At 35.0% G+C, this 27,556-nt stretch overlaps 2 protein-coding genes across 6 annotated transcripts; both read right to left on the reverse strand.

Annotated features, from left to right (window-relative positions):
* Positions 1 to 635: 635 nt before the first annotated feature.
* On the reverse strand, positions 636 to 4,017 carry LOC122298626 (WUSCHEL-related homeobox 1-like). Of its 2 annotated transcripts, none has more exons than XM_043108462.1 (4): positions 3,003 to 4,017; positions 2,588 to 2,896; positions 2,095 to 2,174; positions 636 to 1,510 (listed from the first exon to the last, which is right to left on the reverse strand). In XM_043108462.1, exons 1-4 carry the CDS (start codon positions 3,196 to 3,198, stop codon positions 1,001 to 1,003), a joined length of 1,095 nt encoding a protein of 364 aa, XP_042964396.1. In that variant the 5' UTR covers positions 3,199 to 4,017; the 3' UTR covers positions 636 to 1,000. The 2 variants fall into 2 exon arrangements, with proteins under 2 accessions (XP_042964396.1, XP_042964397.1); XM_043108463.1 differs by having other exon boundaries at positions 3,018 to 4,011.
* A 12,514-nt stretch (positions 4,018 to 16,531) lies between these two features.
* LOC122299701 (phosphomethylethanolamine N-methyltransferase-like) lies at positions 16,532 to 26,217 on the reverse strand. Of its 4 annotated transcripts, none has more exons than XM_043110115.1 (12): positions 25,999 to 26,217; positions 25,816 to 25,931; positions 20,702 to 20,839; positions 20,463 to 20,600; positions 19,726 to 19,869; positions 18,996 to 19,106; positions 18,772 to 18,913; positions 17,713 to 17,993; positions 17,261 to 17,422; positions 17,097 to 17,150; positions 16,929 to 17,003; positions 16,532 to 16,808 (listed from the first exon to the last, which is right to left on the reverse strand). In XM_043110115.1, the coding sequence occupies exons 1-12, from the start codon at positions 26,012 to 26,014 to the stop codon at positions 16,710 to 16,712; spliced, it is 1,476 nt and encodes a 491-aa protein (XP_042966049.1). In that variant the 5' UTR covers positions 26,015 to 26,217; the 3' UTR covers positions 16,532 to 16,709. The 4 variants fall into 4 exon arrangements, with proteins under 4 accessions (XP_042966049.1, XP_042966051.1, XP_042966048.1 ...); XM_043110117.1 differs by having other exon boundaries at positions 16,889 to 17,003; XM_043110114.1 differs by having other exon boundaries at positions 16,929 to 17,006.
* Between the last annotated feature and the right edge of the window lie 1,339 nt (positions 26,218 to 27,556).

Raw genomic sequence — 27,556 nt, forward strand, 5'->3', positions numbered from 1 at the left:
TCGATGCTTAGCAATTCGGGGTGGAGTGTGACAGATAGATTGAATGGGAGGTACCTGATCATGATCTGCAAGCACAAGTAGTAGTACAACAAAGGCAAGTTCTGAGTACAGCATCAATATCACCATTTTAACTCTATTTTTCAATATCCCATTTCCATCCACATATAGTTTATAGTTCCTTTACCTTTTCTTAGATTTTTCTGTTAATGTTTCAAGGGTCCGGTCTAGGATGAATCTACTCTATAATCTATAGCATCTCTATCTCTTTATAACGTACGTAAGAAATACTACTACTGCCTCGTACAAGCCAGGTGGGATGGAAGAGCAATATTCCTTTTTCTTTCTTTCTCCCTACTTGATTCATGAAGATCAGCTGTTTGAGCATGGTTATAACTTAATTCATCAACATTTTTAATGGCTTTTCACATACAAAAGTCATGCGTTCTGGCTCCTGGTTAAAATAAGAAGACAAGATTTTGTCTTTTGGAAAAAGACATGCCATAATTGCCTTTTTGTGCTTTCATATATATACAATTTCTGAAGTATATACTGCTGGTTTGAAAAGAGGTAAAAGAGGGATACCATATTATCTGATTCGCAACCCATGACATAATTAAAAGATGAAAATAATAATATTCTTGATCAATTTTGCCACATGAAGCTAATATTCAAGCATAGTCAATCAATTTCAGATCTAAAGCTTAGCGTGGAAACTATCACGCAATTACAAACAGTTGTTTAAGAATTATACTAACTATCAAGAGAAATATTGTTCTAGATTTGTCATCCCTAATCAAATGGATGATGTTGTAAATTGAAGCTGCTTTCCTACGTGAACGGAAGGTTTCAAAGCAGCTAATATGAAGAAAAACCAACACCGTTGAGCACGACTACCATGATTAAAAACAAGCAAGTTCCATTTTCCGACAAGATTACAACATTCCAACTCAACCTAACATCTTCCGTACATGGCCAGCATTTCCATGCATGTTGATGTGGTTTAGTTTTTCAATGGAAGGAACTCAAAAAACTGGAAAGGTGTGAAGTTGGCATTCATGGCTGAATCCGATATCTCAGTTTCTCTGTCGTTATTGTTGTCGTTGACATCCCTGATGCTCTGAAGAGGGAACAGTTGAAGGGTTTGAGAATCCCCACAGCTATCTTCTTCATTGCTGACACTGTCCAAGAGGTTAAGACTACTTTCTCTGTAGGGTGCCATAAAGATGTTCAGGTCACGAGTCTTAATGAACTTTTGGTCAATTGTTCTTACTGTTGCTGGGGCCTTAGTGGTCGTAGTAGTAGTATTAGAAGTAGCAGCAGATAAAGTAGGGGTGTAAATGAGGTGGGTGGGAGGAGCACAACAAGACAACTGCATCATCTGCAACGTGGCATTCGTTTCTACAAAGTTCCTTCTTTGCTGTAATTCTCCTTCATCGAATTGGATCCACCCATCTGTCCTACATTCTGCCAATGCTGCTGCTTTTGCTGCCTTTTGTACTGAAACAGATTCCTGAAAATCATTATAGACATTCATCACATGAAATCTCCAACTCTGATATTTCATCATTTGTATATGTTTCTCACAATTTTAATTAATGGGGCACTCCCTGATTAATCGTCTTAAGAAAGTATCGATATCACTTCTAAAGACCAGGGCCTTGGTCCATAAGAAGGCAGCATAGAGACAATACTACCACTGCAGTAGGGTTATATAGCATTGTCCTTTCAATATCAAGTTGCTCATTTCTATAGAATTTCATGTGGGTGCCCTAAAACTTGCGTAAATGACATGAATAAGCACAAGACCCAAAATCTCAGCTAAGTTTCATAGCAGCATCCCGACAGAAAGGAAGGAATCCAGCTTTTAGGTCCTTTTCATTTCCCAACAAACAAAGCTTTTGTTGGTTCCCTGGCGAATATCTTCCCATACTACTTTTCATTATAACCTCAACATGATCTAGTTCCTAATCATATGTAAATGATCCCTACTTAATTGATTCTTACTGACTTTCTAGAGACTAAAAGCATTCCACGTTGAAAAGGGAAGGATTAGCCTATGTAGAAAGACAGAGACAAAGGATGGTAGATATAGACCTCTGCCAGAATACTGCAGTTCGTATAGGGTGCCCAGTTCTTGGTCTGTTCAACTTCAAAGACTGTCCTGCAGCCTGCCCCTGTAGACAAAAAGAAAAACAAAATGAATACAACTTTACATCTCGAAGAACTATCAGAATAGAGAAAAAAGTAATACTAATCATCTCAATTCTCATTATCATCTCATCATTTTATAGTCACGTGGTATTAGATTATTAAAAACTATTAATTATATTTTACTCGTAAATCTATTATTTAATAATACATCATAAAATGATAAGTAGTGAATAATAAAAAAAATAAATAATAAATAGATTTGTATAAAGAAAATAACAAAAATCAAACATCTCTAACAAGCCTAGGGAGGGTAAAAAAACACCTCCAACAAATGGAATGGAAGATGCCAGCATAAAAACCAGACCTAAACTTCACGTGGCTGTGATCATAATAACAGTAGAGAGACTAAATTAAGTTAATGATTATACATGCATACCTAATTCTTTCCTCTCTAAGGTTTCAATATCGCAGTGGTGTTCGTCGGAAGCCAATTCCATTTGACGACGGCGTTTCTGCCTCTCTCGCGCCTTGTGATTTTGGAACCAGTAGAAAACATTCTTCCCTTCAATCTTACCGTGTCTTCGAAGCTGTGCGGTAATATGCTGAATTTGCTCGGCCGAAGGAGTCCGCGTCCCACGTCGATATAATTCCTCCAGTGCCCTCAACTGCTCCGGTGTCGGATTCCACCTTGAGCTCACTACAACCGGAGGAGTATTGTACTCTCTCTTGTTCGGTTCCGCTACAGCTGTTGTAACAAAAAAGCATATGAAACACAAACACGGGGATCAGCGCGCACACAAGGAAAAAGCAGAGTATACGCACAATAAAAAATAAAAAATTTATACAAATACCCGGCAAGCACATACTCAGATGGTGACATTGTGAAAAAAAATCGGTGCCATGAAGACGGCTCAAGCAAGACGGGGTGGTTGTTGAATTGTTGTTGGCAGATAGCAAAGGCCTTGGGATGAGAGGCCGAAGTTTCCGGCCATTGAATGAATCAGGAAGGTTGAACTCCCCATCATCACTATAGCCCATCATCCACATGTTGACAGAACAAAGGCACGAAGGCTCTCTCTCTCTCTCTCTCTCTCTCTCTCTCTCTCTCTCTCTCTCTCTGTGTGTGTGTGTGTGTGTGTTCGTAGATCAGAATGAAGGGGTATAAATGGAGAACGATGCAATGGAACAAGAAGCGTAGGCGAGTAAAGTGGAGCTTTAAATAGATCTCTTAACCTCACTTTCACTTGAGGGTATCAAATTTTGATAGGATGGCTGATCGAGAAAGAATGGTTTTGGAGTAGTGGAAATGTGGGAAGAGAGCATTCAAGGCATTGCATGGGAGTGGGTTATGAAATAGGAAATAATCATGTACCTTTTAGGAAGTCCACATGATCTACCTCCTAGTCATATGTGTTGATACTTTTAAAGAGACCTATTGTTGAAAATGGGTTATTATTTTTGATCAGCAATGTTGTATTTAGGCTGAAATAGCAAGTATTTGAGTTTCCCACATTCGGAGATGGGGATTGATCACTGTAAAAAAGAGAAAAAGTAGAGAGCTAGACAGGCGATCGAAAAGGAAGAGAGAATGGTGTTGGTTTAATATGGAACAAAGCAGGGAAGACATGAGGTTGACTAGGCTATTTAGAGAGATACAGAGGGGGAAAAGGGCAAAGGGGAGGGGAGGGGAGGGGGAGATGGCAAGATGCTGAGACTCTGAGAGGGAGGCAGTGAGAGAGTAGAGGCAGCGTGGAATTCTGGGAGGTTTTTGGGAGTAGCGAAAGAAAAACGACGTGACGATCATGAGGGTTATCATAAGCCTCATCACCTTCTATTTACCCCCCATCTCATTTATGGCTCACCTTACGTCCCGTGCCTTTCATACTTATTCTCAATCCGAACTGCCTCTAGAGGCTGATGACGATCTCTCCCTCTTTCTGCCTTCCTTGCCCTTTTCTCTGTCCATACATACAGTTCATGCAACCTCTCTCTCTTTCTCTGTCACGTTCTTCCAAAACAAACGATAAATTAGCTGTATATATGGATCTGCTGCTGCTGCTTCTCACATTCTGCATTTTACCCTTTCATGCATACGTACTCGACCTCATCTTACATATTCACTAGATCATCTCTGATCCAATCCCATCTACTCTCCATTATTGTCGAATAAAAAAAATATTTACTCCATTCTATATATATCTTTCACAAATATTATATTAGTATGCTATATATATAGTCCTTTTCTAGGTTAAGATCATACGGTTGCTAGCTATAGGATGATGTTATACCTTTTATATGCTATTAAAACAACTGTCTTTGTTTGGAATCTGCCTTTCCTGCACTTCCTTTTCTGAATAAATTGAAATTTTTAGGGTTTTTCTTGTTGTTTTGTCCTTGTCCTGCTACTTGCAGCCATCTCACTTTCCTCCCTCAAAATTTATAATCCGTTTGGTCATTATGATGGAATGACTCGATTCTGGAGTGTTAATAAGTAGTGTACGTACCTGGGTGCAGTGAAAGAATTTGAATTCCATAATTGTTTAATTATATCTTTATTGGGTAGGGGACCTAGCTAGCTAGGATTTCTGCATGCTGAAACCCTAGCAGTCTATGTCTGTATCTTTGACATTTCTGTGTGATACATTTTTCCACAAAAGTACGAAGCATTCCCTTTTTCTCTCCAAATAAAATAGAGTTTTATTACATACAAGCACAGTCGCACACTAATCTGTATATTAATACTGATTTATTCATATTTAAAATTTAAATTAACACTATTTTTAATAAAATTTACTTTTTAACCAATCACATCATATTAATGCACAGATTAGTGCACAATTATACTTGCAACTATATTTTTCTAATAAAATATATGAAAAAACCGATTGATGCTTACAGTCAATTGTTAGTAAAATGGAGATTTTGATTAGTTACAAGATTAAATAAATAAATCTTTTATAAAAGAATGAATTTTATTATAAAACAAATAATAGATTTTTTAAAACTTTTTGAAACAGAGTCTATTTTTTTACAAAGAGACTGTGCGAGATTTGTCTACGTGAGACTTGTACAAATCATTTTTCATGAATTAAAACCCCTCAAATAAGATAATAATACTAGAGAAGTATTTTAGCCACAAAAATATTTTAAAAAAAAGGTATACTCACATATTTATTTGATTTGATGTGATACGTTAAATTGTAAAATTATTTTTATTGTAAAGTAAATTTAACGTATTATATAAAAATATGTATGTGATCAATTTATGTGTTTATTTTTATAATATCTATTTGTGCGTGTAACACTTCTCACAACATTATGCATGATTTACATGTTGATGATGATCAGTGCGTAATTAATATTCATGTTTGCAAGTGCGTCTTTTGATCCATTAGGCCGTCTTTAAGTTTTAAAGCATAAAGGAATGTTTTCTCCGAGCTTACTATAGATTGTGCTTTGACTTTACAGATTTCGATACGACTGATCATCATGACTCGAAATTTACCCAGAAAATAAAGAAGAGAACGCAATTAAGCCAAATACGGTAAAATGCATTGAATTGAGCTAGGTTTACGTACCTACCATGTGAAATGTAACAATGCAGGATGAAGCTGGCCAAGGACGATCAAATTAAACACGTACGTACTGATCGATACCGATCGAGCGCGCTGCTGGTGATCATCAGTGGCAAGCTAGCTAGATCCACGTACCAACATTTTCTGATCATAGGAACCACACCTCCTTGTTGATATTATATAGTAGTCTTTTGGGTGGGGCTGCATGTCCGGTCTCGATCGGCTACCCTTCTTTCGTTCCTGGACAAATTATTTTAAAAATATATATCTACATGATAATAGGCCTACAGAGAGGTTGTACTCAGAACTAACTGAAAAAAAATTAAATTGAAAAAAAAAAATAGTAGTACTAGAGTCTCAAGAGAATGTGGTTGTCCAAAACAAGGTGAAAGAGGTAAAGAAAATGGGACAGTGTATCGCATGGCCACCACCGGCAACTGCGGCAATTAACACACGTTAGTACTGTTGGCTTTGGCTTTAAAATGATTGGGTCTGTTGGAATAGTCTTGGCTAACAATATTTATGATGAATTATTTGCGATAAAAATGATTATTTACAACGAGAATTGTCTCATTTTAATAAATTGTTATTTTCATCGTAAACATTAATGAATCATCATATAAAAAAATTTCATGTAGTAAATTCTCTTGGTGTGGCACGTGTAAAGGTGTGATGCGGTAGAAAAAGGGGGGCAAAGCTACCAATATGGTGATGAGGCAGAAGGGAGATCAAAGAGGAGAAAGAGTGGAAAAACTGTCATAAGAGAGCGAGCAAAGCTTCTCCCTTCCTACTATGAGCTGTCATGAAAGACCTTTGTGAGAGGAGATTTTTATGCAATTCCGATTTCCATATGATCCCAAGTACTTTAGTACTCTTCTTTAAAAAGAAAAAGGAAAGAAACATGAATAATTGCAAAACAAGTACAATTTGATTGTTAATAGTCTTTTCGTTGTTATAAATTGGTCGCCATTGCCCGTTTTTCTTGTAGTGTAATTTTGAATAGATTGTAGGAATAAGGAAGTGGATATATATTTACATTTGTGATTATGCTAAGATTTTTAATTTCTTGGGATATATATATATATATATATAAGTACATTGACAAAACACTACAAGAGATATGATTTTTTGAGACAAAAAATTTTGTCTCAAAAAATGGAAATTTCGTCCCTAAAAGTTTTGGGAGACGAAAAAATTTCGTCTCTATTTTGTCTCAAAAAGGCTGTTTCAGAAAGTTTTCAGAGACGAAAATCAATTTTCATCTCCGAAAAGTATTTTTAGGGACGAAATTGAGCGGAACCAGTCAAAACCGTTCGAACGGAAAATTTTTTTCTGAGATAAAAAAATGTCGTCTCAGAATCAAGTTCGAACGAAAATATTTTTGTTCGAACAACATGAAATGTTAATTCGAACCAATAACCATATCTGACCAAGTCCGTTCGAACAAACAAGTTCGTAAGTGACTTTAGTTCGAAGAAAAATATTAACTGTTCGAACAAATAATCTATTTACAGAAATCTTCTGTTCGAACGGACTATTAGAAATGAATTTATTTGAATGAGTATTTAATTGTTCGAACGAACGCATGGATTGTATTTCCCGGTAAGTTCGAATGGGTATATTTTTGTTCGAATGGGAATTTTTTTGTTCGAATGGATATTTTTTTGTTCGAATGGGAATTTTTTTGTTCGAATGGATATGTTTTTGTTTGAATGTATGCATAAATGGTAATTTACCATTCAAACGGTATTGATCAAACAAAATGAAATTGATACTAATACAAATTGTAATCTATATACATCAAATTGTAATCTATATATATCAATTGTTCAAATGTTTACAAACATCATAAATATTAAAGGCAATTAAAAAAAAAAACAAATGAATTATGATTGTGATGGTAGTGGTGGTATAGGGTTTTGAGACATCATTAATTGAAATTGTTCAAATATTTTTTGGTTATTTAATTGTAGCCTTTCTTCTAATCTTGCTTCTAAATCTGCTGCTTGATCTAATCGGGTCAGCAACTCTTTTTCCTTCGATCTCAATCGTTCTATCTCAAGTGCAGCTTCCTCTAATTTTTTAGTCTTGTCATCATTCGATCTGGCTTTAGAAGATGATGAAGATGTTGAGGATGGCTTCACGCAACGTCCTAAGCCCCTCAAATATCCAGAACGTGATCCAAGAACTTGAGAAAAGATTTGAGCATCGTTGACAGATGATTCATCAGATGGATCCACAACAGTGTCTTTAAGAGATATCATCTTGTCCTGGAAAAAGAAAAATATTAAAATTAGTATATGTAACAAAAATATATTTAGACAATGAAATTAAATAAACTTAAACTTACATAATTTGCCTCTGCCTCAGGATTGCTCCAAACACCATCACGATTTTTATGTGCTTTAGCATACAATTGGGTCAGATCATAATCAATAGGATTTTCTTCTTGCTGCAAAATGAAAATTAATATCATAATTTATACGAAAAAAGTGTATATATTAAGATTTAATGGAGACAATACGAAAAAATAATATCATATTTTATTTAAAAGATATGCAGTGATAAAATACCTTGTTCTAGCTCTGGTGATGTTGGCCCACCATTGTTGGCAGGTGAATCACACGGGAGTTAGTAAGTGGTGGGGATGGCTCACGTATTCTTTTGCGTTTATGAGGCATTTCTGTTTGAAATTATAATAAATGTATAAAATGAAGTATTAATCTATTTAATTAGACTACTTAAATATTTTTAATTATACATTATAATTCTTTAATTAAATATTATATAAGTATATTCAATCATGTTAATCATCTTAATTAGAGTACTTAAATATTTTTAAATATTTAATTATAATTTTTTAATTAATTATTTTATAATTATATTTTAACTAATTAATATTTTAAATGTCGTCTTAGAATCATATATTTTAATTATATTTTATTAGAGTACATAAATATTTTCAATAATTCATTATAATTATTTAATTAAATATTTTATAAGAGTATTTAGTATTAATCTATTTAATTAGAGCATTTAAATATTTTCAAATATTTAATTATAATTTTTAATTAATTATTTTATAATTATATTTTAACTAATTAACATATTTAATTAGAGTACTTAAATATTTTCAATAATTCATTATAATTACTTAATTAAATATTTTATAAGAATATTTAGAGTATTAATCTATTTAATTAGAGTATTTAAATATTTTCACTAATACATTATAATTCTTTAATTAAATAATGTATAATTAGATCTTAAGTATTAATCTATTTAATTATAGTACTTAAATATTTACAATTATACATTATAATTACATTTTATAATTACATTATAAATATCTACGTAATTGGTACTGTTCGAACAAACACTCAAACTGTTCGAACTAAATTCTGGTCGAGTTAGATTCTGTTCAAACGGAGAAAATTCAATTCGAACGGTATTCAGAGTGTTCGAATGGTACCAAGCCAGAAACCATTCACGAAACAGAGCAAAAAACTGAACCACAAAACACAATTTTCACATACACTACAGCATATTTCAATATAATACATTGAAAACTAAATGATTATCCCTAAATATGATTATTAAATAATTTAGAAAACTATAAAAACTTACCTCTAATTTTTGCAATCCAATAAAAATATTAATCCACAATACCTATATGTATAAAACACATTAAACCGTTGTTCTATCCCAACAAATAAATGCAGCAAATATCGAGATACTTGTAAAAGAAAATCGGAATGAAAACTGAACCAAAAAAGACATATTACCTCTTGTCCTTGTCTTTTCTCCCTCAAGAATCTCTTTTCTCTCACTTCTTTAAGCTCTTTCTCTATACAACACTCTCTCAAAGCCTCTGTCGCTCTCTCTCCCTCTCTCAAACTTCAATCCGAGTGAAAATGAAGTGAAATGATTGGTTTAATAATATGTGAATTTACGTTCGAACGGATGTTTTAGCAGTTCGAACGCGAAAATTCAAAAAGACCGCTAATTTTTCCCACAATATTTTCCCGTTCGAACTAATAATATAAGCGTTCGAACAAAAAAAATGGAATATTCTCCAGCATATACTGATAATTTGGCGCGAATTTTCCCTCCAAACAAAAAAAATTCGTTCGAACATACTTTATCTCTATTCGAACTCTTTTATATTCGAATAGATAATTCTAGAAATATATAAATATACACATAATATTTTCAATATTATTATTAGTATTTGTAAAAAATATATACACTATATAATACTAAGTGTCACTAATAACATAATAATAAGTTTCTTACCAATCTATAATATTAAGTATTACTAATAGTATAATATTTTATTTAGTATCACTTATAGTGTTATACTTATAATTAGTATCACTATAAGTATAATACTAAGTATCACTAATAGTATAATACTAAGTGATATTATAGTATAGATAGCATAAATATATGAAAACTAATAGTACTATAATATTTTATAATATATTCTAAGTACTTGGTTTATTACTAATATACAAACTAAATATATTAGATATATGTATTTTGTACTTATATTTAATGCAATGTTTTACTATATACTTAGTATATTACTTTATAATGCAATGCTTTACACAATACTATTTTATATTCATCTAATGCATAATATATATACTATTATATATATACTAGTTACTTACAATATATATAAGTAACTAATTAAATACTCTATACTATATAATATAGATATCTAATATATATTATATATACTAGTCCAAAAATTTTTTATTAGTACTAATATTAGTATTATATACTAGTATTAGTAATATAAAATGTATTGTTTTACCTCTTGTACTTATATATATTTTTTTATGAATTATTATATAATTCATTCGAACTTATACCCTTTTCGTTCGAACTTATACCCTTTTCGTTCGAACGAAATTATGTTATATATGTCGCGATACAGTTTCTTCTCTGACCCCATTTTGTTGTTTTGGGGCTAAATGACACAAAAGTAATCGGTAGAAATGATGGAGCTTTACTCCTAAATCATTTCTACCAATTAAAATCTTGGATTATGGTGAAAAACTAGTTTGTAGATTCGGGACTAAGTCGACTCAACCATGTCTGTTTGGCTTAGTTCCGTTCGAATGAGCCTAAATTCCATTCGAATGAAATTCAAGACCATTCAAATGGAATTTATTGTCATTCGAATGGAATAGAAGTTCATTCGAATGGACTTTAACGTCATTCGAATGAAATTTTCGGTCATTCGAATTGAATTTTAATCATTCGAGCTAAAGATAATATTTGGCAGCCCTTATTGTTATTTATATTGAGGGAATTCATTCAGCCCATCATGGAAAAGTTAAAGGACCTGGAAGGATGCTTACATACCTTACATGAGGATTTTGATTTACTTAATAAATAGATATTGTTAGTTATTATTTTACTATTTTTATGTTGTATAGAACGTCTAACTCTTTTTGGGATGTAATTAATGTATGGTTTTTATTTTTAGTGTTTGCTAGCCTCTTTATTATTAATTATATTTTCTTCTCATTACACTTAATGTTCACGATAATTAAAAAAAGGACAATATCTTTAAAATAATATTTATTTAACTAAAATGTTTTTAAATTAATTATTATATATTTTTTATATTTTTTAATATAAAAAATATGTATTATTACAATTTTAACAATATATCTTTTCAATTAAATAATACCGTTCGAACAAGGTAATACTCATTCGAACCAATTATTTTACATTCGAATAGATTAATTATCTGTTCGAATTAAATTTTATTAGTTTGAACGGTTAAGATTTTTGGAGACGATCTAATTCGTCTCAGAATCTCCGGTTCGAACTAATATGTATTAGTTCGAACGGATTTATAAGGTACTCCATATTTTGAGACGAAATTTAAATTTCGTCTCTGAAAAGTATTTTTAGGGACGAAATTTATTTCATCCCTAACAAATTTCGTCTCTAAAAATTAAATTTCTTGTAGTGAAATTAACCTACATATTACGCTTTCATAGGGGAATATATGTACCCGGTACATATAACACTATGTACACATCTAGACCACAATCAATTTATGATTCTTTAGTAATTTGTTAAAATAAAGAGTACTTATATGAAATTTGAAAATTCAAATAATGAAAACTTTTAACTTCTCTATAAGGTATAAGGTAGCACTGTCACATTTATTATTAATGGTTTATAAAATACTTAAGAATTTTCGGATGATCTCCATTAATCGAGTCAAGTCATCTAGAGATGATGAGGATATATATATAACTTTTAAAAGCTAATTTTTTGTTTTGATTCACATGATCGTTCGTTTTTATTGGAAAAGTTGTATATATCGTTTAATTAACTCTTTAAAATACATGCATGACAATGAAACTAGCCATGCATCAGGTACAATACGTTTGTAAACTTGTCTTTTTTTTTTTTTTAAATGTCGGTATCTCAATTTTATTGATAGTCTTTATTTTTAGTAGAGAAAAACCGTACGCTGGTTGACAATGGGATGATTTTATCTTAATTTCAAAAAGTCTTGATATATATAATATTACTTTTGGGGTACGTTGCATGGAGATGATCATCTTTTGAACTTTTTGAGTGCAATCGTTTTTGGAAATCGGAATTCACATGCTAATTGTTCTCTTTCTTCTTGGATACGAGGCTTGTTTCCTTGCTCCTGAACGTACTAACTTCCCTGAAGTGCACCGGAACATGCATGTTGCCTATTTGAACGATGCACAATCTATTTTGCTCCTCTTGAAGCACTTTTAAACTTTGAAGATTCGAGACACTTCGATTTTTTTTCCTTTATAACTCTTTCCTGGCTATTTAAACTTTTTATCTTATTTGTATCTATAATTAATTTATTAAATTAGTAATCGAAAAAGTTCACATTCAAATTACTCTATACTTAATTGTGCATCGCTCGCGTGCACGACTAGTTTCGATAAATGCATGTGACCAAGTCTATGGTTTCACGTAGGTGTGCATTGTTGCTCTGTTATATATCCACAATCTTGGTTTTAATTGGAGGATGCTTCGATGGCATTTATGGGTACAACCAACCATCATGGACATGGACAAAAATACGGGATTGTATTGTTGTATTTCCATGGATACCTGTTGGATTATGGAGCTTGGTCTTGAGCTGAGAAGATGTCAAGCCGAGAGCTCACTCGACTCTCGCTCAACGAGGCACTCATGCAAAGCTCAGGTAGAGAGTTCGCTCGAGTGAAGCTCAGAAAGATTATTCATTGGAGGCACATGCGACGATAGGCTCGAATGAAGCACAACCCTAGTGTTCGCTCAAGGTGCACTCGAGCAAATGTTGGATAGGTTGTTTGCTCTAGACATGCTCGATATTCCGCTCGAGCGAATAACCTTGTTTTGATGCCTTAGGGTTTTCTGACATCGTGCACTATATATATCTTGTGTTTATGTTCTGAATATGTAAGATTGAACTGTGAAAAAACACAAGAGAGGCAAAAGGTGTCTTGTGAGCATTCTTGAGAGATAAATAATCCCTAGAGAGAGAGTTGAGATTGTGAGCAGATGAAAATTCTTGTAACTCACTCTATATTTGTTATCTCCTTTGAATAAAATCTCATGTAGCTCTATAGACGTAGGCAAGTTTCTGAACTACATAAATCTTGTGTCGTGTGTATGTGTTTGATTCTTGTGTTTCGCATTATTATTTTCACTATCTGCTCAATACCGTTGTGTGTGGGCGTGGTGTTTTCAGAACAACTGGCATCAAGAGCCCAAGGTTTTGGATTTAAAAAGAACGATGTTTGGAGAACAAGTGAATGGTTGAATCGAGAAGTTTGATGGCACAGATTTTGGTTATTAGTGAATGCAAATAAAAAATTATCTCTATGGGAAGTGGCCCCACATCCCTCTATTGGGAAAGAAACCAGAAAGCAAGGACAAAACTGAGTGGAATTTGTTGAATTGACATGTTTTGGGGGTTATTCAACTCACATTATCTAGATAAGCCGTGCACAACATTATAAAGGAAAGAACCTCGACGGATCTCATGGCAGCTTTGTCAAGTATGTATGAAAAGCCATCAGCAAATAATAAGGTGAATCTGACTAAGATATTGCTCATTAATTTGAGAATGGTAGAAGGTACATCTGTGGCCGAATATCTAAATGAATTTAATACGATCACAAATTGAATTACGACTACGTACGAGATATGATTCTTGTTGTGGAGATATGCAAGAAAGACTCTGGGGAGATTCCTGGTACCGATTTGGCCCTAAGTGTTGACAATCGAGACATAGGACATGATAGGTCGAGGGACAGGGTCAAAAGCAAGTCGAGATCTAGGCAACAGATCACTTGCTGAAATTGTGGCAAGCTAGACCACATCAAAAGAGACTGTCAGAATTAAGAATAGACTGAGGATGATGTTGTGAATGCAGTAGTTTTGAAGAAATATAGGATGCTCTATTTATTTTAGTGCACAGTCCGATTGATTATTGGATGTTAGATTCAGGGGCTTCATTCCATAGCACCTCACATCAAGAGATCATGCAGACTTATGTTGTTGGTTATTTTGGAAGATGTACACGTTTGATGGAGAGGCAATGGATGTAGTGAGAGTGGCCGATGTGTGCATCGCACTACCGAACATGAGCTTGTGATCTTTGCAACAAGTTAGACACGTTCTAGATCTAAACAAAAGACTAATCTCTGTTGAACAGCTTGACGACAACGTCCATACAATAGCATTTTCTTGAGGAGCATGGAATGTCACAAAGGGTGTGCTGGTCTTGGCGCGTGATAAGAGAACTAACACTTTTTATATAATATTAGGGTCTAGTGATGTGAAAGAATATACAAGGTTGCAGCAGATTAGGCTTGGTCGAGTGAATTAGACTGGGAAGCAAAGGGAGTCAATTTTGTTGTTCCTCATGTAAGCCTAGGGAAATCTCCCAAGATCACAGTGCAGAGCAAAGGTGTTAGAGGTAGGGATAGAGCGTCTAGTATTCCAAGAACGTCTACCCCTACAGCTAGTACTTGCAGAGCTGCCAAGACGACTAGACCTCCACAGTGATCACCTACCTTGAACTATGTCCTGTTGACTGAAGGTGGTGAACCACAGTACAAAAGAAAAATCTTGTGAGACGAGAGATCAAACAAGTGGGAGTTAGCTAAGAGGAAGCTAGATAGACTTCTAGGGTGGAAGCAGAAATTGCACAAGAGAAATTGAGTGCATATTAGGATCCATCCTAATGAATTCCTTTATACCATTTATACAGAACCAAATTTACCTTGTTGGTCACATTTGCATGTAGCATGATCCATTGTTTTTTCCCCTGAGATTGCAGCCATGCATGATGTTTCAACAATTTTAGCAATAGCAATAGAGCAACTTTTATATCATGCTTATTAGCCCTTAAACACTTGTCATATTATATACACAACTATTTGAAATTCAAATGGGTGGTTTCCTTTCTTTTTTCAACTAATTGTTCTTCAAATTGAGGAGGGATACCATTAGTATATCAACATCTCCACTTAGAAATGTTCCATACTGAGTAGACTGCATTTAATGGTAAGTGGAAGCTTAATGGTACAGATGTTAGGATCTTTACTGCCCGATAAACCTATTGAAACTTAAGAGACTCCTGGAGAAGGCAATTTCTTTCTGGTTCCAGAGAAGCAAAAATTACAAAATGGTCTCTCTACTTCGCCAGTTGTTGTAAGGATGTAATAGATTTGTTCGAGTGATCTCTAAATGCTTGTTTCTAATGTATATTCTTGCAAGAAGCATAAATCCAATCGTCTGTCAACACATAAATATCATCTTGGTCAATGGTATGGGTTTATTTTGCTCCTCGTTCTCAATACACCCAAATATGCATATTTACACGTAGGCTTTTTGGTTATGAACCCATTAAGTAGAACCAGCTTATAGGGGAATGGTGCTTAGGGGCTTATAAACCACCAATCAATCTCATACTTAGTCCTGGCTCTCACACGAGCTGGTTGTGCACTAGCTCTTTGTTGGCTCTGGACAAACACTGCCATGCCGGCATCACCCCTGTGCCACACGATTGCAACCGTCACAACGTGACCCATATGTGTGGTGGCTCTAATACCATTTGTTATGAACTCACTAAGTAAAACTCACCCTTGAAAATCAGCTTATAAGGGAATGATGCATAGGAGCCTATAAACCACCAACCAATCTCATACTTAGTCGATGTGGGATTGTAACACTTTTTATATCTTCACATTAGGCTTTCTTTCTTTTTTGTTTTGGTGGTTTACTACTAAAATGATCTTTGGGTTTCTATCCATTTTCCAAACACCCCAATTTTCAAATTTATATACTGATCAAACTGACCAATTTGGCATGGCACATAAGATGACACGTGAAGCTCACGCACAATTAGAGTAGTGTGTGATGCCCGTGTGCCAGTACAACAACGTGGGAATGAAAACTTGGGTGCCGGAAAATGAGAAAATCTGGCAAAGATGCCTTGTGATGGGGGAAGGAGGGTGTTAGGAGGATAGGGCCGGGAGGGAAGTACCAAAGCTTCTCGCACCTCTCAGAAGAGTGATTTAGGAGGGTTTCTAAGGGGTTGAGAGAGAATTTAGAGAGGGTTTCTCCCCTTCTCACACTGAATTTTAACATATTACCAAAACAAGCATATAGGTCATGTTGCAACTAAACACTACCAATGGTAGTGCAAGGCAGGCATGGCAACCACATAAATTCTTTCAAAATCATGATTAATGGCATCCAGATATGCTCATCACTTCATACAGTTGTCATAATATATAAGTTCATCGGCTCTTCTTTATTTCATTATTTGAAAATGAAAGGTTTGTTGAGAACAACAAAGCCAGGATGCTATCAAGATGTCAAGCATCGGCTACAAGGATAAAAACACACAGTAGGAATAGATTGTTCAACAACTACTAGATATAGGGAAAACGGAGGGAAACAGAATCACTTCTTCCTGGCAATGAACATGCCCCATCTTTGCTCACCAGACGAGCTCCTGACCAGCTTTGCTTTCCATCCACCAACAATGTCATTGTAGTCCTCCTGCACATTACCATTGAATCGGAGGAAGAAGAAAGAAAGAAAGATAAGAATGGGTCAACCAATCAACCAAAGAAGAATACTTAATGTTAAAAGGGATGTAGAAAAAGAGGAAAAATGCACTTCAGAAAAGTCGCAGATGAACTCATCCTTGTCCTTCTCAATGGCATTCAGTTCCCGTTGCAGAACTTGCATGAACTGATGCAAAAGTAAACAATTGCATGTCTTAATCAGGAATCTCAACAAAGTTCATATCTACAACATACAAAAAAAGCACGAGTCTAGGAAAACCTGATCAGTCCGATCCTCTGCAATGACCTCATCAAAACCAGCATCCCGAAGCATCTGCACCATGGTTAAAACACAAGTTCTTTATGTCAAGAAAATACAAAGAGAAATACCATGATTAATGCCATGAAAAGGCATTAAATGAGAGGGATTTTGCATACACATGCCTGACCATATGCTTTAACATCGTGGAGATCATATCCCCTTTGCTTAATATATTCAGAAAATTCTGGTGATGGAGTTCCAGCATTCTTGCAGTAATCACTAATAAGAACTTTACCTCCTGGCTTCAACCACTTGTAAAAGGATCTGAATAGTGCAGGTTTGTCCTGAAATTTGACCAGCAATTATTTCAGACATTGTGAATATGGGGAGATAGACTTCTAGCAAAACCCATAACAACTGTGAGGATAGAAGACCAAGATGCTAAAAATTCTAAGAGAAATTCTGGCCAGGATAGCAAAGAGAGATAGCCTTAAACCTCAGCTGATACGCTGAATAATTGCTTCTAAAATGAGGTAAAGCTTTCAATTCCCGTTTTCCTTGGAAAGAAATAGATAAATAAAGAAAATGCTTATAAATGTTTAAACATGAATCTACAGAAGTAGAGCTGCCTTACCTGAATGTGCAGAATGGTATCACGGCTGTATATCACATCAAATGTGTTATCAGGATATGTTTTCTTAGTACAATCAGCAACTTCAAATTCGACTGAGCATTTCAGCCCAATGGCACGTTCAAGAGCAAAAGAAACCATATTTATGGAGAGGTCAATCCCAACTACCTCAACATTGAAGTTCTCAGCCATATAGAAGTCACCTCCCCCAATGCCACATCCAACATCGAGGACCTTTTGGCCAGGCTTCAGTTCCAACTTTTGCACAAATTCTTTAGTTGTATCTATTCAAAGAAAAGGGTTCATTAAAGCTTAATGACAAAATTTCAGGATTACATTGAGTTATGAACTTCCCCCTACACTACGCTGGGGAAGGAAAAAATAATTAAAAAATAAACATAGGTGTGAAAGTAACACCATAGACTTTTTTCTTATTTGTCTGATTATCTTCTAGATTCAAGTTCAAACTGAAATACTTCATGTTTGTGAAGATGTAAAAGAAGCATGACAAATTTTGGAGAGTAAAGTTAACGAAATAAACCTAAAAGAAAAATACCATAGGAAAATGGAAAAAGAGCTGCTTGCATGTTGAGTTCCCAAATAATAATCATTTTCTTCATCATACTACAAGGTTATCATGTTAAAAGCTCATTTGGGAAAGGTTTCAATGATGAGAAAGAATGATGTTTGCCTCTGCACAGGTTGTTGAGGGAATGTGATTCATATCTCCTCCATGATAAGATTATTCTTCAAAACATCAGAAAAAATATTTCAGTGGAGAAAGTAATAAAATACCCTGGTGACCGAAACTTTTAACAAGATGAACAGCAGGTATTCTATTAGTACAAGTACAGGTATTTCTGACTTGGCCTGCCCCTAGAAGCATCAATGACTCAATTGGCTGAAAGCTTTGTCATAAAACCATCTTTAAGAGCTTACTGAAAATAATTTATAGCTCAATTTTTTATTTTTATATATCCTTTTTCTTCTTCATTTCTATCCTTGTGTGACTGACATCAGGCGGAAACAATGGAAAGAGAGAAAGTGATCACTAAGGCATACCTATCCCTCCTGTGCTCACGAAACCGGGTCCAAAGACACGCTCATAGCGTAATATGCCGCTAGATTTATACTGAACATTGTCTAAGAATTGCTGGAAACCCCTATCATCCTGTGAACTGACCTTTTGCCATGTCCAGCAAATCTGCATTTCCCAAATATTTTATGTGCATCATGTCAGTTATCCAATTTAAGTAAAAGGATGACATTATTTGTAAGTGTATTACCTGGTTCTGATTCTTTTTGTTTCGCACATAGGCTCCAATACATTTGCAGCCAACAAGAGCAAGCTCAAAGGAATTTCCCGAACCATCAAGCATATGGCACTCTTTAAAGAGCTGCGGCAATTTATAGTTAGAAATCAATTATGGCTACAATAAACTTTCGCTTTCAAGACAGCATGTCAACCCTGTCCTGCTCATATTTTGCAAATGAAAACCCTAGTTGTAATTATGGAAGTATGCATAAAGATCGTATTATATGTCTGCTACAACTATACACATAAAAAGAAAATAATTAAAAGAACTTTTGTTATGCATTTTGTTGATATATTTAGATTACCATATCTTAAAACTAAATTGAACTTCGATGAAGACAGTATGGCCAAACATGCATGAAAATACTCGAGCTTAGCCAGGATGAATGGACAACCCATTAAAAATCATTGGATATTCTTTCTCAAAGCACAAGACCAAAAGAATAATAACATGTCTGATTTCAGGTTTGAATGCGGTTAAACTTAATTATCATGTGGTTGACTTGCATTCAAGCCATTCCATGGAGTCTAAACTTGATTTGTGGATGCTTATCTGCTTTAATGTCACATACATACACACCACAGGAAGTGCATTGATTAAAAAAATACAATACATAGTGATGATGGTCTTTCAAGGCGTATTTGACAAACAAACTTGAGATCTTTTGAAAGTGTTGAATAAAGAAATTTGAAAGGCAGACCTTTGTATAAAATCTGGGCTCCCGATAGTGGGTTGGGTTGTACTTTCGCTTGCTGTCTCCTGATTGGTGGAAACAAGACTCTCTGAAGAAAAGAAACCCACCAACCTTCAGCCACTTGACCATTCTTTGGGCCAAATCCTGCACCTGCAATGCATGGAAAGAGAAATGAATATGCCTGGCTGGGAAAGAAGCTAATAACTCGCTCTTCGCAAGAAATCAAAATTCCTATGAAATACTCAATCTAGTATTTTCTTCGTAATAATATTGCAAGTATATATGAACAATTAAACGTGCAAATTGAAATGAATCATCAGAACAATTAGAAATATATGTTATTAGAAGGTAATAACAAATTAATTGATATCTATTACCATTAAATGCTTGTTAAGGCTCCAGAATTAACCTCAGCCCTAGGCAAGCAAGAAAAAATGCTAAGCCTGTCTTAACTCCCTTCGGCATTGTATTTATAATCATACACAAACACTAGTCTGCATTCAAAGATCAATTTCTTTCAAAATACTTTATGAGAGGATAGTTTCCTCTCAAGTATCATGGTAATATCCCCATTATTGTTCTCAAGTACTTGTAACCGCTAAACCATATGCACAAGACCATTCTTCGTAGTGTAAACAACAGCACAGACTTCATAATTAATAACAGAAAACTCTACTTCGTCCACAAACTCAAAATGGCACCAAGCCTTCATTGAAGCAGACACAAAACCCAACATTACCTACCTCTTTATCCGAAAGATACATTAGTAGCCAATTGGAGAATATCAAGTCCACTGATTCATCAGATATTTTCAAGTCCGGGGATGTCACGTCCGCACACATAAACTTAACATTCTTGTGGTGACCATTAATGCTTTCATTCTACAAAGAATCGATTGGGAAGTGAATAGTCAGATCAGCCCCACAAAAACACAATTTCATTCAGTTTAATAATCTTCAGCAAGGTGGGGAACCGCAATTACCTTCTTTATTACACTCTCAATGAAGTCCAAAGCTAGAAGCTGACCGGCCTTCTGAGCTAATTCACCAGTAAAACGACCGATACCCGCTCCAAGTTCCAAAACCGTTTTTCCTTCGTACGGCGGGAGAAGTGAAAGTACCTATTTTTAACACACTTAACTCAGTCTAGGATATCCAAAATTGAGCATGTATCAACAATAAACATATCAACAACAACAAACATATAACTATCAATTTATAAAAAAAATAATAATAATAAAGCCAGAGCATACTGTTGTAGTCCTGTTGCTCACTTTGAAGCGACGACTTGGAAATAAAACAAGATCATTGGCATTAGCGAAATCCAACTAGTCATGATCACGAGATACCGAACAAGATATATAGATTCTCATGGCACTCTTAATAAGAAAGTGCACCGCGATTGGCCAAAGTTGACACCAAATCGTTCAGAATATTTCATGGAAGAGTAAAAAGAAAAAAAAAAAGATTAAAAAAAATTGGAGAAGTCGCATAATTAAGTACCAAAATAGAGACTCAAATGGTGAAAACAGAGGCGTGGGTGTTGGGAATGGACCGAACAAACAATGACTAAGTTGAAGCAAACAACAGCGGAAGCAACAAAAGAAATGACGATCACACAAAGAACACCAAGATTTAAGTGGTTCAGCTCAATGTGAGCCTACGTCCACTGTCGGGGTCGGTTTCAAACGATTTCACTATGAACAAAAGATGGAGTACAAGAGTATTGATAACACAAAATCCTTGATCATAAAGCCCCAATACACTCAATGGACTCTTAGGATTGTATACAAAAGGATTCTCAAAACTCTCTCAAGCTGGCTGCTGAAGGGCTCTTTAAAATGAAGAGAAAATGATGTATTTATAGCACAAGGCGCTAGTCAGAACATTCGCTCGAGCGGACGTCGAGCGGAGTGTCGAGCGCACGTTAGGGTTGCATTCTCGCTCGAGCGGACAGTCGAGCGGAGGTCGAGCGAAACTCTCTGGAAGATTTCGCTCGAGCGGACTGTCGAGCGGAGGTCGAGCGGAACTCTCTGGAAGAGTTCGCTCGAGCGGAGGTCGAGCGGAACTGTAGCGGAACTGTAGCAGAACTGTAGCAAACCCCAAAAAATACATTTTCAGCAGGAAATCAAGCCAAACTCAACAAATCTCCACCTTGGCTTGAATTCCGTCAAGCCTAAACAAAAAACCATCAACCAAGAAATCGATTCCCACCAACAAAACACCAAAGGGAATCACAAAACCCCGAACACAACGTCTATCCTTGAAGAACTCAATTTCCACCCAAAAGTCTTCAACACCATAGACAATCTTGACCAAATCACAAGCTTGGTCCTAATGAAGAATCAACCTCTTCACACAAAAGGCAACGCACCACTGAACAGACTGCTTACTTGAGCAACGGCTTCTGAATACACACGGAGGCTAACAACAATATTCTCTGCCAAAGTAAGAACACCTTAAAGTCTGCATGAGCATATCCCAAAGGTGACTAAACTGTCTCCTCTATCTACCAGATGAAACTGTAGACTTGCTCTCACTGTACGCCAATGCCAAAATCAAAATCATACTTAATTTCAATAGCATGATCTAGAGTACCACCTGCACTCTGCTGTGAAGCTCTCCCAGCAACTCCACCTTCTTGCTATAACCATGCTCTCCTTTCCTGTGGAAACAACAACTGAAAAACAAGTTGTAAAGAAGAGAAGGTTCACCCAATAGCAAGTTGTGTTCACCGCTTCACCCAAATCTGTAGACAAGCCTGGCAAATCCAAAAGCAAACTACGGGCTCTCACACTAGAGTCCGTCTCATTCCATTCAGCTACTCCATTTCTGTGGAGTGGACCCAACTGTATGGTATGAACAACGCTCTACCTTCTTGTCTGTAGATCACTAGCCTTCACAAATGCTTGAACACATCAAACACATCCCAAAACAAGGATAAACAAATCCAGACTCTTCCTCAAATGGTCATCAACAAATATGAGTACAAACAGGGCACCACATCTCACTAGATGTACACCCAAAAAATCACAAAGACATAAACTCCAGAAAACCTGATTTAGCACTGCTTTACAAGAATACAATGCAAATAAACAAATCAAGTTTTTTTCTGTCTTCTGATTACACAAAGCAAAAAATTGCCTACTCATAAATGACCATACTCATTCATCCATATGGCACAATCACATGCGCCATAAATGAGTAATACCTGAATCTGGAACATCTGAAGGTGCTCCACCAATCACTGTACTGCCCTGAAGAAAATAAAGACCATCTGTCTTCTTCCCTGTCATTACCACCGAAGAGCCCTTGTAGACTCGAATGACTCCACCTCCAGCTGAATACTGGTAACCAAAGGAGTCAAGAATGCCCAAAGATATAAGATTTTTCTTCAAAGATGGAATATGCCGAACGTTAGACAAAGTTCTAACGAGTCCATCATACATCTTAATCTCAACTGAACCAATCCCAACAATATCACAAGCCATATCATTTCCAACCAAAACGGAGTTACCGTTGATTGATTCATAGGTAGTGAACCAATCCATCCTGGAACACATATGGAATGTACAAGCTGAATCCATGACCCACTTGTTACAAAAATGACCACTAGAGCCACTGACTGCTAGGACAATATCAGAGTTGTTAGATTGTTCAATGCTAACAACATTGGAGGAACTTTTACTTTCCTCCTTCAATCTGGGACACTCATTCCTGTAATGACCAAATCTATGACAGTAGTGACATTTAACATTTTTCTTGTTAAATTTAGAGCTACCACTGGAACTACTCCCACCATAATCCGAACCTCTTCCATTAGATCTACCACCAGAGGAATATTTCACAAACAAACCATTGGCTTGATTGTTCGTGCCTTGTACACACAATTTTGTTCTCAACTCCTTAGAATTCAAAGCAGATTTTACATCTACCAAGGAGATGGTATCTCTACCATACAACATTGAGCTCACAAAACTTTCAAATGATACTGGCAACGAACACAACAAAATTAATGCTTGATCCTCATCATCAAGCTTAATATCAATATTCCTTAGATCCATAATAATTTTATTAAATTCATCTAGATGATCGGAAATAGGAGTACCTTCCCTCATCTTGAGAGTGTATAGTCGCTGCTTCAAATACAAACGGTTGGTGAGTGACTTTTTCATATACAAGCTCTCAAGCTTGGACCAAAGACCGAAAGCGGTCTCCTCATCAGCAACCTCCCTCAAAACTCCATCTGATAGTGACAACAAAATGGCACTATGTGCCTTCTCATCTTCTTCTCTTGACGATGCAGAAGAATCCTCGGATACCTTCCCCTCCAAAGCCTTCGACAAGCCTTGTTGTCGTAACAACGCCTTCATCTTGATGCGCCACAAGCTAAAGCTGTTTTGACCGTCGAATTTCTCCACTTCAAACTTTGCCATAGCCATTCCTCAAGATTCAAAGAGCTTAACGCTCTGATACCAGTTTGTTGGGAATGGACCGAACAAACAATGACTAAGTTGAAGCAAACAACAGCGGAAGCAACAAAAGAAATGACGATCACACAAAGAACACCAAGATTTAAGTGGTTCAGCTCAATGTGAGCCTACGTCCACTGTCGGGGTCGGTTTCAAACGATTTCACTATGAACAAAAGATGGAGTACAAGAGTATTGATAACACAAAATCCTTGATCCTAAAGCCCCAATACACTCAATGGACTCTTAGGATTGTATACAAAAGGATTCTCAAAACTCTCTCAAGCTGGCTGCTGAAGGGCTCTTCAAAATGAAGAGAAAATGATGTATTTATAGCACAAGGCGCTAGTCAGAACATTCGCTCGAGCGGACGTCGAGCGGAGTGTCGAGCGCACGTTAGGGTTGCATTCTCGCTCGAGCGGACAGTCGAGCGGAGGTCGAGCGGACTGTCGAGCGGAGGTCGAGCGGAACTCTCTGGAAGAGTTCGCTCGAGCGGAGGTCGAGCGGAGGTCGAGCGGAACTGTAGCAGAACTGTAGCAAACCCCAAAAAATACATTTTCAGCAGGAAATCAAGCCAAACTCAACAGTGGGCGTATGTAAACATTAACCAATAAGAGACTGAAAGATGCTATGATCGAACTCTATGAAAGAAAAAGTACATATAAATAGATAAAAGCAAATCTAAAGGGTCAAAAAAGTTATTTATGCTCTGAGAGGATGCAGTATACCCCAGAGAGGATTCAGCATGGAGTGGAAAAAGATAGTCAAAAGTTTCAAACCAGTCAAGTTAGGCCTGGCTTGAGTCCCGAACTTCTTTTAACTCATCTCATTATTATAATTTTTTTAAATTTTTATATAAAATATAATAAATAATTTAATTTTTTTAAATCTTAATTTAATTTTTTTAAATCTCAAAATAATAATAATATTATTAATATTTTATTTAACTCATTTAAAACTATATCATATCAAATTCAAACCAGGCCTTAGTTGCAAAGATGTGTTATTTCTTTCTGTATACATAAACTCTGTTTATAACTTTTTTTTTTATCATTATTTAACAATAGGATATCCTGAAAGGCCAAAACTTTGAACAGTAATTTTCATTCGCTTCATTGAAAACCATCGCATTACAGTTGTCAAATCGGCCTTCCAAAAGTCCACACCTTATTAGAAGAAGCACGTCAAAAGCTCGATTTGACAGATGAAATTTTATATAATTATTAAATGAAATTTTTATTTAATTATTATAATTTTTTTAAATTTTTATATAAAATATAATAAATAATTTTATTTTTTCTTAATTTTTTTAAATTTTAAAATAATAATAATATTATATTTTATCTTAAAACTCAAAATTTTCATTTTCCTACCATTTAATAAGTTAAGTTAAATAATTGGTAGGAGGTGTGTCTGTCGCAATCAAGAATCCAAATCGGAGTCGAGACTTTTAACATGAGAAGCATATTCACAAGCAGCTGAAAGAAGTTGCATATCTCGTTCTCATATTGATGAAGTCTTGGAAATTAACGGAATATGGGTCACTTAATTCCAAAATTTCAACTTTTCATATGTATCAATAATTTAATCCAAAGTTAATTTATTTCAGGAAGAGTGAGAGTTTACTTCGGGTCGCTCTTCTTTATCAAGATCGGAGGCTTTGGAATCGAGCATCATAGCTTCGACGGACAAATCCGCAGAGTTCTCGATCCAGTAACACTTCTGAATCTCTCGCTCTTGTCCTACAAAATAAACCCATTTTCAAATCAAATCCAAAACAAAACCACAAAAACAACCAAAAATGCCAACCTTGAATAGCCTCCATTGCGAACAACTGCAATGCGGAGGGTTAAAGTAGGGATGTAGAAGTGAGAAATTAGGAGAGAAAAGGTCGAAGAAATAAAGTGTTGAGGGGGGGCGGGTTAAGGCTAAAAGCCTTCAATGGCAATGCGGGATCTGGAAAAGCTCCTCGATCTACGATTATATGATCTGCCTCTCTGCTGCATCCGCTCTTAACAATAACAACGGAACTCTTGGGGTCTTTTTATAGGAGAAAGGGTCATCGGCTTTTCCTTTTTTTTTCGAGTTTTGTTTGGTAAATAAAGTCGCATATTAATATGTAAAGTAATACTATTCATCATCTTAATTCTAATTATTTTTTCATTATCCTCGTGACATTAGATGATAGGAGATTATTTATTATATTTTACTTATAAACGAATCATTTAATGTCACATTATAGAATGATGAGAATAAGATAAGAATTAAAATGCTGAATAAATTTTTTCTAATCTCCATATCAATACTGATTTTTTTATATTTAAAATTTAAATAAATATTATTATTAATAAAATTTATTTTTGACTAATTATATTAAATTAATATACATATTAATTACAATTACGAGTTAATACACATTTTTTTCCCTTTTTTTCACTTACGGGTTGGGAAGCTGCGAACTGCCATGGTTGGTGGGTTGATTGATTGAGAGAGAGAGAGAGAAGAATCTTGGTGAATCTGGCCTTTTCTCTTTCGTGGTCCCATGCCATGTGAATGATGTGATTCGCTGAGGTTCCACTTCCACCTAAAGTTCTTAGCCTCCCACAATTCATCAATTTTTTTTCCTTTTTCCTACTTTGGCAGGTTGCAACTTTTGTTGATTTTTATAAGATTTTACTTTTTCAGAAAAGTTTCTGTGCACAGAGGATTTCTAAAACCTTCTTCGGACCTTAATAAATTGATAAATAATTTAGTTTAAAAAAATTATATAAAATAAATTTATAAATTGATATAATTTAAAGATATTAGATATTGTAGTATTTGGAGATAACATGAGAGTTTAGATTTTTCTTAAAGTTATTCTTTGACGTTAAATTAATTAAGTCTCTTAAGATAAAAGTTTACAATTAATTAAAATATTATTTTTATTTTAATATTTAAAAAATTAAATTGTTTATTATACTTTATGTGGAGGTTTAAAAAAATTGTAATAATTATATGAGATGAGATAATTTGATTTATGTAACCAAACTAGGCCAATATTGAAGAGATGAACTATTCGGCATAAAGTTTAAGGACTCTACTTGATAAAGCAGGGTTTAGATAAACAATACTAATAAGTTTACATAAATAATATTTGTAGTCGTGGGGTGTGTAAGTGCCACGTAATTTCTTTAAAAAAAATAAATAAATACGAGAATCATATAAAAAAAATAATTTTTTTAATAATAGACCTCACTCTTTTTCAAAATGATTGTTTGGCGCTTACTCACTCTATGAATGTACGTAGTAATATTCATAAGTTTATTGTAACATGAAGTAAAAGACTATTTATTAACAATATTTTCAATTTTAGGGTATATAAGTT

This window comes from Carya illinoinensis, chromosome 16 (genome assembly GCF_018687715.1).
Source record: "Carya illinoinensis cultivar Pawnee chromosome 16, C.illinoinensisPawnee_v1, whole genome shotgun sequence".
In the NCBI taxonomy this organism is placed as follows: Eukaryota; Viridiplantae; Streptophyta; class Magnoliopsida; order Fagales; family Juglandaceae; genus Carya; species Carya illinoinensis.